The sequence below is a fragment of the Ranitomeya imitator genome, chromosome 6 (genome assembly GCF_032444005.1).
Source record: "Ranitomeya imitator isolate aRanImi1 chromosome 6, aRanImi1.pri, whole genome shotgun sequence".
NCBI lineage: Eukaryota > Metazoa > Chordata > Amphibia > Anura > Dendrobatidae > Ranitomeya > Ranitomeya imitator.
In genome coordinates this window covers 325,893,037-325,909,097 of record NC_091287.1, presented here as the reverse complement: position 1 = coordinate 325,909,097, position 16,061 = coordinate 325,893,037, and the positions used below count along the sequence as shown (strand labels likewise).

The following is a 16,061-nucleotide window of genomic DNA, read 5'->3' as shown; positions in this document are numbered from 1 at the left end:
CGGAAGGGAAGGAGCACCGTTTGACTTTTCAATGCAAAATTGACTGGAATTGAGATAGGACGCCATGTCGCGTTTGGAGAGCCCCTGATGTGCCTAAACATTGAAACCTCCCACAAGTGACACCATTTTGGAAAGTAGACCTTGTAAGGAACTTATATAGATGTGTGAGCACTTTGACCCACCAAGTGCTTCACAGAAGTTTATAATGCAGAACCGTAAAAATAAAAAATCATTTCACAAAAATGATATTTCGTCCCCATTTTTTTTTATTTTCCCCAAGAGTAACAGAAGAAATTGGACCGCAAAAGTTGTGCAATTTGTCCTGAGTACGCTGATACCCCATATGTGGGGGTAAACTACTGTTTGGGCGCATGGCAGACCTCGGAAAGGAAGGAGCGCTATTTGACTTTTCAATGCAAAATTGACTGGAATTGAGATAGGACGCCATGTCGCGTTTAGAGAGCCCCTGATGTGCCTAAGTAATGGAAACCCCCCCCACAAGTGACACCATTTTGGAAAGTAGACCCCCTAAGGCAGGGGTCCCCAACTCCAGTCCTCAAGGCCCACCAACAGGTCATGTTTTCAGGATTTCCTTTGCATTGCACAGGTGATGCAATTATTACCTGGGCAAGACTAAGGAAATCCTGAAAACATGACATGTTGGTGGGCCTTGAGGACTGGAGTTGGGGACCCCTGCCCTAAGGAACTTATCTAGATGTGTTGTGAGAACTGTGAACCCCCAAGTGTTTCACTACAGTTTATAACGCAGAGCTATGAAAATAAAAAATCCTCTTTTTTTCCACAAGAATTTTTTAGCGCCCAGTTTTGTATTTTGCCAATGGTAACAGGAGAAATTGAACCCCAAATGTTGTTATGCAATTTGTTTTGAGTACGCTGAAACCCCTATTTGTTGGGGTAAACCCGTTTGGGCGCACGGGAGAGCTCGGAAGGGAAGGAGAACTGTTTTACTTTTTCAGTACAGAATTGGTTGGAATAGAGATCCAAAAGTTAATTTATTTAAATTTTATTATTTTTCGCTAACTAAGGGTGTGATGAAAGTGGGTTTGATTTACTTTTATAGCGGGTTTTTTAGCTGATTTTTATTATTGGCAGCCGTCATATACTAAAAGACGCTTTTTATTGAAAAAAATAGTTTTTGCGTCTCCACATTTTGAGAGCTATAATTTTTCTATATTTCGGTCCACAGAGTCATGTGAGGTCTGTTTTTTGCGGGACGAGTTGTTTGTATTGAAGACAAAAGAACACAGTGAGGTCAAAAATACTGTTGTAAGAAAATCACAGTAATAAGCAAGTGCCAAGTCAAAAGATGGAAAAAACAGGGTATTTAGTTGATACTTTTTTTGCAAAATAATGTATACTAAGCTGCTCCACCAATCGTCAAGGTATACCCATATAGAGCAGCCCTTCCTAATGTATATAATCCATATCTGATGTATTTAAAAACCTGATCATCTGTATACTACCTGTATAAGCAGGGTTCAGAGAGGGAATTTTCATGTGGAAATGCTGGATGGAACTGCTTTGATGCAAATGACCCATAAGTGGTGGACTCCCTAGTCTTGTAGAAACAAGAGAGCAATTACAGAACCACATGGGCTACTTGCACAATGAACAAGTCTGTAGGAACCTGTTCACACACCACCAAGAAACTTGAAGACTTTTTCCATCTTTTGACTTTTTTTGATCGCTTTTTATTCCGATTTTTGTGAGCAAGAATGACCAAAAACCAGCTATTCATGAATTTCTTTTGGGGGGTGGGCATTTGGTAAAATTGAAAGCAGGGAGGTAGAAGACCCTCAGAGCAACGCGATCACATTGCGTTGCTCCGAGGGTCTCAGGGAAGCACACAGGAAGCCCTTTCCCTGCACGATGCTTCCCTATGCCACTGAAATGTGATCGCAGTGTTCCGGGGGTTAATGAACCGGGAGCGGTCCGTGACCGCTCCTGGCACATAGTGCCAGATGTCAGCTGTAATAATCAGCTGACACCCAGCGGCAATCGGCCACGCTCCCCCCGTGAGTGTGGCTGATCGCCTATGAGGTACTATCCCATCACTGAGAATTAAGTCTCAGGTCACCTCGACGGGATAGGACGTCATATGGGATAAAGGGGTTAAAATGCAATAATGGGCGATCAAAAGAATGTATCTGCACCAAAATGGTATCATTAAAAACGTCAGCTCGGCGCACAAAAAATAATACCTCACCCAACCTGAGATCACAAAAAATGGAGACGCTACGGGTATCGGAAAATGGCGCAATGTTGTGTTTTGTTTTTTTAGCAATGTTTGGAATTTTTTTTTCACCACTTCGATAAAAAATAACCCAGACATGTTTGGTGTCTATGAACTCGTAATGACCTGGAGCATCAAAATAGCAGGTCAGTTTTAGCATTTAGCGATCCTTGCAAAAAAAATCCAAACAAAAATCAAGCGTGGGATTGTACTTTTTTTTTTTTTTTCAATTTCACCGCACTTGGATTTTTTTTTCCGTTTTCTAGTACACGACATGGTAAAACCAATGATGTCGTTCAAAAGTACAACTCGTCCCACAAAAAAAATAAGCCCTCACATGGCGATATTGACGGAAAAAATAAAAAGTTATGGCTCTGGAAAGGAGGGGAGTGAAAAATGAAAACACTCCTGGTCATGAAGGGGTTAACACGTAAAAAAAAAAAAAAATTACATTTGGTATCGCTGCCTTCAAAAATGTCAGATCAAACTATAAATTAATGCAATCAGTAAACGAAATACGATTCAAAAACACAAAATAGTTATTTACCCACCGCAAACATTGCAATAAGAGGCTCTGAAAACATTGTATCTGCCCCAAGATGGTATAAACACATCATACTGGGGTGCAAAACATAAACCATCACCCGATCCCAAAAAATGAAAATGCTACGGGTCTCAGAGAATGGTGACAAGCACAAATCACCCGGATACGGGCAGACAGCACTAGATACAGCATTTTACACAATTTGGACAAGAAAAAAAAACACATTTGAAAAGTCTGACATAAAATTAAAAAAAAATCTCCCTGAATCCTCAAAAAGTCACTACCACCCATTTCTAGTAAGCTATAGCTCAAAATAGGTTCAGCCTGTGGGGCAGCCATGAGGTAACAGCACGCGAGGTACTCGGAGCCGCACACAGACACCACAGTGTGAAGACTTGCGTAACATACACACTCAGTCACCACATCCGTTCCCGCCTCTAATATCAACCAATTAGAAAGCACGACGGAATTGACGTTACTTCTTCCTTTTACGTCATTACGTCGCCCTCATTCCTGCGTCGATTATTCGCCTCTCCTCACAATCCAGAACTACATTTCCCGACAAGCTCCTCGCGTTCTCATTCTATGTCGTCATTACGTCTTCGAATCGTGGAATACGCGGGCAAGCGCAGTGAGACACAGGCGGGCAGTGTGAGGAGCGGAGGCCTGGAGACTCGGCGCACACCTACCGGGAACGCAGCTAAGTGTTCTCTTGACGAGTCCAGTTATTTCCGGCCCGTTGAACCGGGCCTAGACTGACGACGTTAGTCAGAGCTTCCACCACTGTTCGTCCTACAAGAGTAGTAGCCGCGCAGGGTCCTCGGGCCGGAGTGACCCGAGGAGGAGTCAGCCGGATGGCGGCAGCGGGAGGAGGTGGAGGGGGAACGGGCCCTGGAGGAAAGATCCGAACCCGGAGATACCACCTGAGTTCCGGGAGGACCCCGTACAGCAAGAGCCGGACCGCAGGCCAGCAGGTGAGTGTGGTCGGGACGGCGTGCGTGGAGGCTGCTGCTCTGCCTGGTGCCCCTCACTGCTGTGTAACACTCCGCCATGTGTTGGCACTGCAGTAACCATGGCACCCGGCAGACACCGGTGATCCTGGGTCAGGGCTGCTGCCTTGTGTCTGACACTGAGGCTTCTCCCACTACACATGTGAAACGATCAGATACCTTCTGCTGAAGGCTTAAAGGGATTTCTAAGGTTTCATACCCTCCCAACCCCTGGCTGCAGGTTGTGTTAAAATCAAACCATCCTTACTCATCCTCCCCAGGTCCAGCGCTAGATTTCCACTGCTGCCCACGTTGTCTGTTATTGTCACTGCAGACATTAGCAGGGCTGTCCAAGACTTGAATATTGATGGTCTGTCCTAAGGGTAGGTCATCAGTGTCTTATCGTTGGGGGAGGTGACAACTGGTACCCGCCGATCTGCTATTCCCAGTATCGGCGGCAGTTGTTAAGCGGAAAAGCACAGCCCTTTAAACTGCATAGTGGCCAAGGGTGGGTACTGCACATCCGCCTCTGTTTAAATGATAAGCCGTTCCCAGCGGCGGTCACTATGTGGTTCACGGAGCTATTCTGTGCAGGTCCACAATTGATTACATCCTGCATTAGGGGTGGCGCACCACCACTCATCAGTATTAGGCTATGTGCACACGTTCAGGAATTCATGCAGAAAATTCCTGTGAAAAATCCTGTGAAAGAGATGATTTGCATAGCTCCGCCTACTGCAAAGGATTCTGGGTAAACCTGCTATTCTTTGTATTATGCTGCTTGCAAATACTTTCCGTTTCAGGAAAGCATCCACTATGTATTTCCTTTAAGTAGAGGGCTTTTCGGTCTCTTTCGTCCCGCTACATTTAGCCCAACTTGGGTCTCTCCCTAAGGTGGCTAGCATATATGTGAAAAACCGGACATTTTCTGCATGAAATCCGCAAGAAAACCGCATGCGTTTTTGACGCGTTTTTTCCCGGACACTTCCCAATGCATTTTGGAGTGGGAAATCCGCAAAAAAAAACGCAAAAAGATAGAGCATGTCCGGATTTTGTGCCTGATGCGTTTTTTATGCGGAAAAAAACGCATCATGTGCACAAAACATGCGGAATTCATTCTAAATGATGGGATGCTTATTGTATGCGGTTTTTTTGCGGTTTTATAGCGTTTTTATCGGGAAAAACCGCAAAAAAACCGGAACGTGTGAACACAGCCTAAAAGTATTTGACAAACCCTTTAAGAGGGTCAATTGGTGGCTGCAGTGGTAATGTCAACAATGCCAGAGGAGTGAGGAGGCTGGTGAGTATGTGCTAGTTATTATTTTCGTACCACACTCAGCTGATAAGTTATGGAAGAGAAAGGGGCATGTTAAAGGGAACCTATCAGCTGGTTTTGCCGCTATAAGATGCGGCGAGCGCCTTTCAAGGCTCATCTACAGCATTCTATAAATATTTAGAGAAGCCCCCCGATGTAGCCTGAAAGATAAGCGAAACAAGTTACCGTATATTATACTCAGCCAGGGGCGGTCCGGTCTGATGGTTGTGCGGGTCCAGTGCCTCCCATCTTCTTGCGACACTGCCCTCCTTCATCGCTCCCCATTATCAATTTACTGCGCAGGCGTACTCTGCCCTGTTGAGGACAGAGTAAAGTACTGCAATGCGCAGGCAGCGGGCCTCTGACTTTCCCTGCACACTACAGTACTTTACACTGCCCTCAACAGGGCAGAGTACGCCTGTGCAGGAGCGCGATGCTGGGCAGCGATGGAGCAGGAGGGCGGCGTGGCAAGAAGATGGGAGGCATCGGACCTGCGACGCCCATTGGACCGGACTGCACAGTATCGCCCACCCGGGTGGGTATAATTTAACTTATTTTTCTTCACTTGCAGGTTGGACCCAGGGGCTTATCTACATCATTATAGAATGCTGTATAGAAGCCCTGAAAGGCAGTGGCCGCATCTTATAGCAGCCAAAACATGTGAAAGGTTCCCTTTAACCAAAAAAATGACATAAATGTGCATAAAAAAGTGTTCTATAACTTAACTATCTGGCACCATTAAAGATATTGGTGTTTCCAGGTTCAGCAGCACCACTGTCAGAGAGGCTCTCCTGTGTCTGCAGGAATCTAACTGCTCATTTCAATAGCTAAGCCAGCCCCTTCTCTTTTATGGTTGAAGGGGAAATGACTTTAGCTGCTCAAAGTGTACCTGTCACCAGGTTTGGCAGATAAAGGATACGGCCACCACCTTTCAGGGCTGATATACATTCTATAATGCTGTATATAAGCCCCCGGTCCGACCTGTAGGAGAAGAAAAATAACTTTTATTATACTCACCTGCGGGGCGGTCTGGACCGAGGGGTGTCGCTCTTCTTGGTCCAGCGCCTCCTATCTTCTTATGATCCCCATCCTCCTGCTTGCTTCGTGTGGATGATGCATCCCTTCGTCAGCCATACAATCTCCTCGACACCGCTCCTGCGCAGGCGTACTTCTCTACACTGTTGAGGGCAGAGCAAAGTACTGCAGTGCGCATGCGCCCGGGCTGTATTGACCTTTCCTGGCCCCTGTGCACTGCAGTACTTTGCTCTGCCCTCAACAGTGTAGAAAAGTACGCCTGCGCAGGAGCGCTGTGCCGAGGAGATTGTATGGCTGACGAAGGGATGCATCATCCACGCAAAGCAAGCAGGAGGACGGCATCGCAAGAAGGGAGGCCCATCGGACCGCCCCGCAGGTTAGTATAATAAATTATTTTTCTTCTCTTGGGCTACTTTCACACATCAGTTTTTTGGTTTCAGGCAGAATCCAGCTTGTGTTCGAAAAAACGGATCTGTTGCAAATAGTGAAAAAACATGCAACGGATCTGTTTTTCTGCCGGATCCGGTTTTCTATTTTTAATATCGAGTTACAGTGACTTCCTGGAGGAGAGAGAGAGAGAAGAGATTCGGCACTAATAGAACTCTATGAGAAAAAAACGGATCCGTTGTAAAAATTAGCGGATCCGTTTTTTTTTTTTTTCAAAACTTGCCGGATTGTGCCTGAAACGAAAAACCTGATGTGTTAAAGTAGCCTTACAGGTCGGGTTGGGGGCAGATATACAGCATTATAGAATGCTGTATATCAGCCCTGAAAGGTGATGGCCGTATATTTTATCGATCAAACCCGGTGACAGGTTCCCTTTATCTGACCAGACGGCCTCAATGGTGCTTCCACATATTTTTTTATTTTTTGTCTACGTTATTCTGAGATTTACCAAAATCCCAACTAATAAAATGAAAAAGGTCCTGTACTCTATCAGTGTACTCCATTAAAAAATAAAATGGAAAAACCATTCTGTATTTTTTTTCTGTTCATGCCTCTTATTTAAAACAAGAATTAAAGTGATCAAAATATTGTAGGTACCCCAAAACTCTGCAAGTAAAAACTGCATATTGTCCCGCCAAAACCAAGCCCTTGTATAGCTCTATCTACAGAGAAATAAATACATTTTGTGCACATGTAGCGAAACACAGAAAGAACTACTGGTATATAAATTTAGTGTTGTGATTGTATCAACCCACACAATAAAATTAACATATCAATTACATTAACCCCTTCATGACCTTTTGGTTTTCAATGTCTGTACTTTCCTCCGCTTATTTCAAGCGCCATAACTAACTTATTTTTTTTCTTTTCCTGTCCCCATAGCCACATGAGGGCTTGTTTTTTGTGGGACAAGTTGCACTTTCGAGTGACATCATTTTTATTATGTGATGGACTGGAAAGCTTGAAAAAAATTCCAAAGTGCATTAATTGCAAAGTATGCGTAATTCCACAATTTTTATTTATTAATTTTTTTTTTTTTATTTAGCATTTTCACTCCTCTAAAAGTTACCTGACAATATGATTCTCCAAATCAGAATTCGTATGCAGATACCAAACATGTATAGTGTTCTCCCAAAAATATTTAAGTGGAGAGAAAAATTTGGAAATTTTGTATGAAAAAAAAAAAATTCTTGCTTATGTCACCATTTTCCAAGACCCGTAACCTTTTCTTTTTCCGGGATTTGGGGCTTGAGTGATGGTTTAGTATTTGTACCTTGAGCGAACATTTTTTTTTTATTGTTACCATTGTGGGGTAGATAAGATGTTTTGATCGCCTCTTATATAAGGTTTTTGCAGTGGCCAAAAAAAGAATCGCAATTTTGGCCTTATACTTTTTTCATGGGTGAACTCCAAAACACTCTACATGTTCAGTAATCCCCCGACTCTGTAATAATAAAATAATCTTTATTTTTATATAGCGCTAACATATTCCGCAACGCTTTACAGGTTGCATACTTTATCGTTGCTGTCCCCGTTGGGGCTCACAATCTAAATTCCCTATCAGTATGTCTTTGGACTCTGTATATAACAAGGTGAGATCATTGCATTCCAATTGAAGTGACTGTATTAGGGTACGTGTCCACCTTCAGGATGGCCGGCGGTTTTAACAGAGCGGCAAACTCGCTCCGCCCCCTTCTGGAGACGCGATGATGCCAGATGTGTTCATTGCAGACATCCGGAATCATCGCACCCCACACACAGGGCCCTGTGTTATACTGTGCGGCGGCGCAGCGCCGCTGCAAGGTAAACGGACATGCTGCGATCTAAAAAGACGCGCTGCATGTCCGGAATCGCAGGGCCGCCGGATGCGTGTTACCACGCATAGTGGAGACCGGATTTCATTAAATCCCCTCCACTATGCTGTAACATCTGGACGCTGCGTCTCTATGCAGCGTCAAACATGCAGCGTTTCCTGAACGTGGAAACATACCCTTATGGTATGTGCACACGTTCAGGTTTTTTCGCGTTTTTTTTTTTCGCGATAAAAACGCATTAGAAACTGCCGACATATGCATCCTATCATTTAGAATGCATTCTGCAATTTTTGTGCACATGATGCGTTTTTTCTGCAAAAAAGAACGCATTGCGGTAAAAAAAAGCAACATGTTCATTAATTTTGCGTTTTTTTCGCGTTTTTCCCGCTATTCTATGCGTTGGGAAAAAAACGTCAAAAACGCGGAAAAAAAACCGCATGCGGATTTCTGGCAGAAATGTCCGGTTTTTGTCAGGAAATTTCTGCTTGAAAATCCTGACGTGTGCACATACCCTCAAACACTTTCAGCTCCCATCTGCATAATAAGTGACCATGGCATATTTATCAAGTGAAACACTGGGTTACTGAATGACATCTCGACCATTTCTATAGGTGATACAAGATGGACAATGAGGGCAGGACTGTATATCCGCTTCGGTCACAGCATACCCAATACCAGCCAAAAATAGTGGTGGAATCAGTGGTCACAGCCTATATGCTGCATCAGAGGATACATGCAGTGTTTATCAACCTTTTTTCCAGTCCAGGTGTGTACGTATGCGTGCATCTCACAAAATTAGAATATCATCAAAAAGTTAATTTATCTCAGTTCTTCAATACAAAAAGTGAAACGCCTATATTAGTCAGTACAAACAGAGTGATCTATTTCAAGTGTTTATTTCTGTTAATGATTATGGCTTACAGCCAATGAAAACCCAAAAGTCATTATTTTGTATTGAAGAACTGAAAACCTTTTTGATATTCTAATTTTGTGAGCAGCCCCTATATGTCTAACAGCAGACGGCTGAGCTGCAATCGTTTCTTTTAACTGTTTAAGGCTTCTTTTACACATACTGGGTTTTTTGCGGCCCGTTATTGCTGGCCTTTTTTGTGGGCCATATCGCCTCAATTTTCACGGTCTGCTGCAATAACGAACCACAAAAAACTTGCGGATTGCCGCTTTTTGGGTTTCCAATACTATTGAAATAGTATTGGGGAAAAAAAAAGGCGTTTTGCAAAACCGGAAGTCACGGTGCACCACAAAAACAAGCTTCCGTTGTTTTTGCGGCCCCATTGCTTTTCAATGGGGACAGTGTCCGTAAGCTGTGAAAAAGATCGAGCAGGCTCGATCTTTTCACGGCCGTAAATACGCGCACCGTCAAATTTTTGAGGCCCCATAGAAATCTATTGTATAGATTGTCTTCAGAACGGAAAACTCCTGAAGAATGGCTATCTCTTTTCTTTTAACTACTTTGGAAGAAGTTAAAAGGTTGAACAGCAAGTCGTTTTTACAAATAAATGCATTTGTTCATTCTTTTGAGAGTTTAGCACTTTTTCAGGTGGTTTTCAGAGTAAAATGTTTGGCTTGTTTCATCAAAGTATTTACACCAGAGAACTGTAGTAAAGCACATTGAAAAGTTGTATAACTTAAATTTTGCAACTTTTGTTGTTCTCACATTGGTTTTGGGCATTTTCATCATAATGGGTAAAGCTAGCAGTGCTTGCAAAGTCAGAAATGTTATTCTAGTCTCTGCCTTAAATAGAATTTCTGGCGAGGTGTCTGCTGCTGATTAAAATGCGACAAATTCATTAAGTGGCGTGCACCTTGTAATGAATTTGGTTTGTTTTATTATTTATTGCATATTATTCTTGCACTCATTAGTAATGCTGTATGAAATGCCAGGCTTAAAGGAAACCTGTCATCAGGATTTTGGGAAGTAAACTACAGGTGTTGTGAGGTTGGTGCTGTTACTGATTATTGTATAAGCCGAGACCCCTAATTTTGCCACACAAAACTGGGAAAACTTAATGACTCGAGTATAAGCCTAGGGTGGAAAATGCAGCAGCTACTGGTAAAAGTAAAAAAAAAAAAATAAAATAGATAATAATAAAAGTAAACTTAATTGAGACACCAGTAGGTTGTGTTTTTGAATATCCATATTGCATTAGGAGCCCCATATAATGCTCCATACAGTTCATGATGGGCCCCATATAATGCTCCATACACTTTGATGGGCCCCATAAGATAATCCATATTAAAATATGCTCCTTATAATGCTGCACAAATGTTGATTATGACCCCATAAGATGCTCCATAGAGACATTTGCCCCCTGCAATGCTGCACAAATGCTGATTATGGCCACATAAGGTACTCCATAGACACATTTGCCCCTTATAATGCTCCACAAATGCTGATTATGGCCCCATAAGATGCTCCATACAGACATTTGCCCCATATAATGCTGCACAAATGCTGATTATGGCCCCACTAGATGGTGGCCCGATGATTCTAAGGCATCGGGTATTCTAGAATATGTATGTATATAGCAGCCACATAGTATATAGCACACGCCACGTAGTATATAGGAGTACAACGTGGCCTGTGGTATACACCATGTGGCTACTATATACATACATATTGTAGAATATTCGATGCGTTAATATAGGCCACGCAGTAAATAACACAGCCCACATAGTATATAACAGCCCACACAGTATATAGCAGCCACGCAGTATATAACACAGCCTACGTAGTATGTAACACTGCCCACGTAGTATATAGCAGCCATGTAGTATATAACGCAGCCCACGCAGTATAGAACACAGCCACGTAGTATATAACACTGCCCACGTAGTATATAGCAGCCATGTAGTATAGAACACAGCCCACGTAGTATCTAACACTGGCCACGTAGTATATAGCAGCCACGTGGCATCTAACACAGCCCTTGTAGTATTTAGCAGTGTGGGCACCATATCCCTGTTAAAAAAAAAAAAATATATATAGTTATATACTCACCCGGCGGGATCCAGCAAACCTCTGGCGATGCCCACGGCTGCCGCCATCTTGCTTTCCCAGGATGCATTGCGAAATTACCCAGATCACTTAGAGGTCTCGCGAGACCGCTAAGTCTTCTGGGTAATTTCGCAATGCATCTCTGGGATCGGAAGCTGGCGGCAGGCGCGAGCGCATCGTCGTACTATGGAAGGTGAGAATAGCAGGTTTTTTTTATTATTATTATTTTTAACATTAGATCTTTTTACTATTGATGCTGCATAGGCAGCATCAATGGTAAAAACTTGGTCACACAGGGTTAATAGCGGCGGTAACCCTGTGTGAGCAGTGACTGCGGGGTTTATGGAGCGGGCGCCGACTGCGGGGAGTATGGAGCGGGCGCCGACTGCGGGGAGTATGGAGCGGGCGCCGACTGCGGGGAGTATGGAGCGGGCGCCGACTGCGGGGAGTATGGAGCGGCCATTTTTTCGCCGGACTGTACCTGTCACTGATTGGTCGTGGCTGTTTTGCCGCGACCAATCAGCGACTTGGATTTCCATGACAGACAGAGGTTGCGACCGATGAATATCCGTGACAAGATGACAAACGGACAGAAAGACGGAAGTGACCCTTAGACAATTGTATAGTAGATAATATGCTCCATAGACACATTTGCCCCATATAATGTTGCACAAATAGTGAGTATGGCTCCATAGAGAGATTGGCTCCATAGAGAGATTTGCCCCATATAATGCTGCACATGGCCCCATAAGATGCTTCATTGAAATATTTGCCTCGTATAATGCTGCACAAATGCTGATTATGGCCCCATAAAATGCTCCATAGACTATTATGCCCCATATGCTGTTGCTGCGATTAGAAAAAAAAAATCACATACTCACCTCTTGTCGCTCAGGCCCCCGGCATTTGCTATAGTCACCTGTCCGCGTTCCACCGCCGAGCGCCGCTGTGTCTTCCACGTCCTCTGCACTGACGTTCAGGCAGAGGGCAGCGTGCACACTAATCGCCCTCTGACCTGAGCTTCACTGTAGAGGAAGACGGAGCGGCGCCCAGCGGTGGAACGTGGACAGGTGAATATCGCGCAATGCCCCCGTTATACTCACCTGCTCCTGTCGCGGTCCCTGTACGTCCTTGGTTCTCTGGGCGCCAGCAGCTTCTTCCTGTATTGAGCGGTCACATGGTACCGCTCATTACAGTAATGAATATGCGGCTCCACCCCTATGGGAGTGGAGTCGGGTCCATATTCATTACTGTAATGAGCGGTACCATGTGACCGCTCAACACAGGAAGAAACTGTCAGCGCCTGGAGAACCAGGGACCAGGCCAAGAACAGGTGAGTATTATTAGACAGCTGCCGCTCCCCCTCCCCTGCCGACCCCTGGGAATGACTCGAGTATAGGCCGAGAGGGGCAATCTCAGCCTTAAAAAAAAAAAAAAAAAAAAAAAAGGCTGAAATTCTTGGCTTATACTTGAGTATATACGGTAAAATGATATCTTGGTTGATGAGATCTGTCTTATGGTTGTTTAATCTGTATTTGCAGTTTTGATTTAATGAGATTCTCGTGCACTGGGGCGGGCTTGTGTGCGGAGCTTTTTTTTGTGCTTTTGGCTCGCTGTCATTCTGGCTTAAATCACCGGTCATTGACCCTTCAGTGACCTGCCTCCTATTTTAACCTCTTCACCCCCGGAGCTTTTTCCGTTTTTTCATTTTCGTTTTTCACTCCCCTCCTTCCCAGAGCCATAACTTTTTTATTTTTCCATCAATATAGCCATGTGAGGGCTTATTTTTTGCGGGCCGAGATGTACTTTTGAACGATACCATTGGTTTTAACATGCCATGTAACAGAAAACGGGAAAAAAATTCCAAGTGTGATGAAATTGCAAAAAAAGTTAAATCTCACACTTGTTTTTTGTTTGGCTTTTTTGCTAGGTTCACCAAATGCTAAAACTAACCTGCCATTATGATTCTCTAGGTCAGTACGAGTTCATAGACACCTAACATGTCTGTTATTTTTTATTTAATTGGTGAAAAAAAATTCCAAAGTTTGCTAAAAAAAAAAAAAAATTGCGCGATTTTCCGGTACCGGAAGCGTCTCCAATTTTCGTGATCTTGGGTCAAGTGAGGGCTTATTTTTTGCGTGCTGAGCTGGAATTTTTAATGATACCATTTTGGTGTAGATACGTTCTTTTGATCGCCCGTTATTGCATTTTAATGCAATGTCGCGGCGGCCAAAAAAAAGTAATTTTGGCGTTTTGATTTTTTTTCTCGCTACGCCATTTAGCGGTCAGGTTAATCCTTTGTTTTTATTGATAGATCGGGCGATTCTGAACGCGGCGATACGTATATGTGTGTGTGTATATATATATATATATATATATATATATATATATATATATATATATATATATATATATATATATATATATATATATATATATATATAAAATCTTTTTTTACATTTTGGCATGCTTCAATAGCCTCCATAGGAGGCTAGAAGCATGCACTACACAATCGCCTCTGCTACATAGAGGTGAAGTACAGATCACCTCTATGTAGCAGAAATGCAGGTGTACTTTGAACGCTGACCACAGGGTGGCGCTCAAAGCAATCGGCCATCAACAACCATAGAGGTCTCAAGGAGACCTCTGGTTGTTATGGCAGTGCACCGCTGACCCCCGATCATGTGACGGGGGTCAGCGGTGCGAGCACCCCCGGCCGCGCGGCCCGGAGCGCTAGTTAAATGCCGCTGTCAGGGGATCTGCCAGCTGACGTACTATTCCGTCAGCTAGCAGAAAGGGGTTAAATACTGAACTTGCACGGTTAATATTGTGGTCTTTAAAAAAAAATAATAATAATACAACCACAAGACTGATTTCTTCTGATTCATTTTAATCAGTATAACAGCGCCAACCTGACAATGCAAATAGTTTACTGAGCAAACCTGATAACAGGTTTCCTTTAGCCCCTTCCCGACCTTTGATGCCACGTAGGCGTCATGAAAGTCGGTGCCAATCCGACCTGTGACGCCTATGTGGCGTCATGGAAAGATCGCGTCCCTGTAGATCGGGTGAAAGGGTTAACTCCAATTTCACCAGATCTGCAGGGACAGGGGGAGTGCTACTTCAGCCCGGGGGGGGGGGGGGTGTGATTGGCAGTTTCACTTTCAACAGCCAATCAGAGCGATTTGTGATATTTCACATATGAAAACTGTGAAATATTACAATCCAGCCATGGCCGATGCTGCAATATCATCGGTCATGGCTGGAGACCCTGATCTGCCGCCACCGAGCTCCTCCCCAGCCCTCCGTCCTCCTGTCCGCTCCCCCTGTGCTCCAATCCACCCCCCGTGCTCCCATTCCAGACCCACCCACCCCCCGGCTCCCATTCCCCCCCCCCCCCCTTTTATACTTACCGATCCTCCCGGTGTCCGTCCGTCTTCTCCATGGGCGCCGCCATCTTCCAAAATGGCTGGTGTATGCGCAGTGCGCCCGCCGAATCTGCCGATTGGCAGATTCGTTCCATGTACATTTTGATCGCTGTGATAAAACCTATCACAGTGATCAAAATAAAAAAAAAATATTTAATGAACCCCCCCTTCTTCCCCTTTATCACCCCCATAGGTAGGGACAATAATAAAATAAAGATTTTTTTTTTTCCACTAGTGTTATAACTAGGGTTAGGGTGTTGGTATGTGCACATGTATTCTGGTCCTCTGTGGATTTTTCCGCAGCGGATTTGATAAATCCGCAATGCAAAACCACTGCGGATTTACCGCGGTTTTTCTGCGGATTTCACTGCGGTTTTACAACTGCGGTTTTCTATTGGAGCAGTTGTAAAACCGCTGTGGAGACCGCAGAAAGAAGTGACATGCTGCGTGTGCACAGAGTTTTTTGTTTCCCATTGGTTTACATTGAACTGTAAACTCATGGGAAACTGCTGCGGACCCACAGCTGTGGAAACGCTGTGGATCCGCAGCGTTTTCCGCAGCGTGTGCACATACCCTTAGAATTAGGCTATGTACACACGGTGCAGATTTGGCTGCTGATCCGCAGCGGATTGTCCGGTACGGATTCGTAGCAGTTTTCCATCAGGTTTACAGTACCATGTAAACCTATGGAAAACCAAATCTGCAGTGCCCATGGTGCGGAAAATACCGCGCGGAAACGCTGTGTTGTATTTTCCGCAGCATGTCAATTCTTTGTGTGGATTCCGAAGTGTTTTACACCTGTTCCTCAATAGGAATCCGCAGGTGAAATCCGAGCAAAAAACACTGGAAATCCGCGGTAAATCCGCAGGTAAAACACAGTGCCTTTTACCTGCGGGTTTTTCAAAGGTCAGAGAGGCCCGGCGCCTGCGCACTGCAGTACTTTGCTCTGCCCTCAGACAAAGTACGCCTGCGCCGGAGCCGTGGCTGAAGATCAGAAGAGGACGTCTTGGAATGAAGATAGGAGGCGCCGCAGCGGACCAGAGACGCCCATCCGACCTGACCAGCAGCGGGACCGTCCCTGGGTGAGTATAATCTAACGTCTTTTTCTCCTCTTTCAGGTAACATCGGGGGCCTATCTACAGCATTACAGAATGCTTTAGATAAGCCCCTGATGCCGGTGGGCTTACCTCACCCGCGATTTTCGGGGTGACAGGTTCCC

At 44.4% G+C, this 16,061-nt stretch overlaps 1 protein-coding gene across 2 annotated transcripts in view; it reads left to right on the top strand.

Moving 5' to 3' along the window:
• Positions 1-3,431: 3,431 nt before the first annotated feature.
• NUP153 (nucleoporin 153) overlaps positions 3,432-16,061 on the top strand; it is an 89,606-nt gene continuing 76,976 nt past the window's right edge. For both annotated transcript variants that reach the window (XM_069730838.1, XM_069730837.1), the window contains exon 1: positions 3,432-3,772. In XM_069730838.1, the coding sequence (XP_069586939.1) occupies positions 3,653-3,772 (120 nt within the window). In that variant the 5' untranslated portion in view covers positions 3,432-3,652. The remainder of the gene's footprint in view (positions 3,773-16,061) is intronic.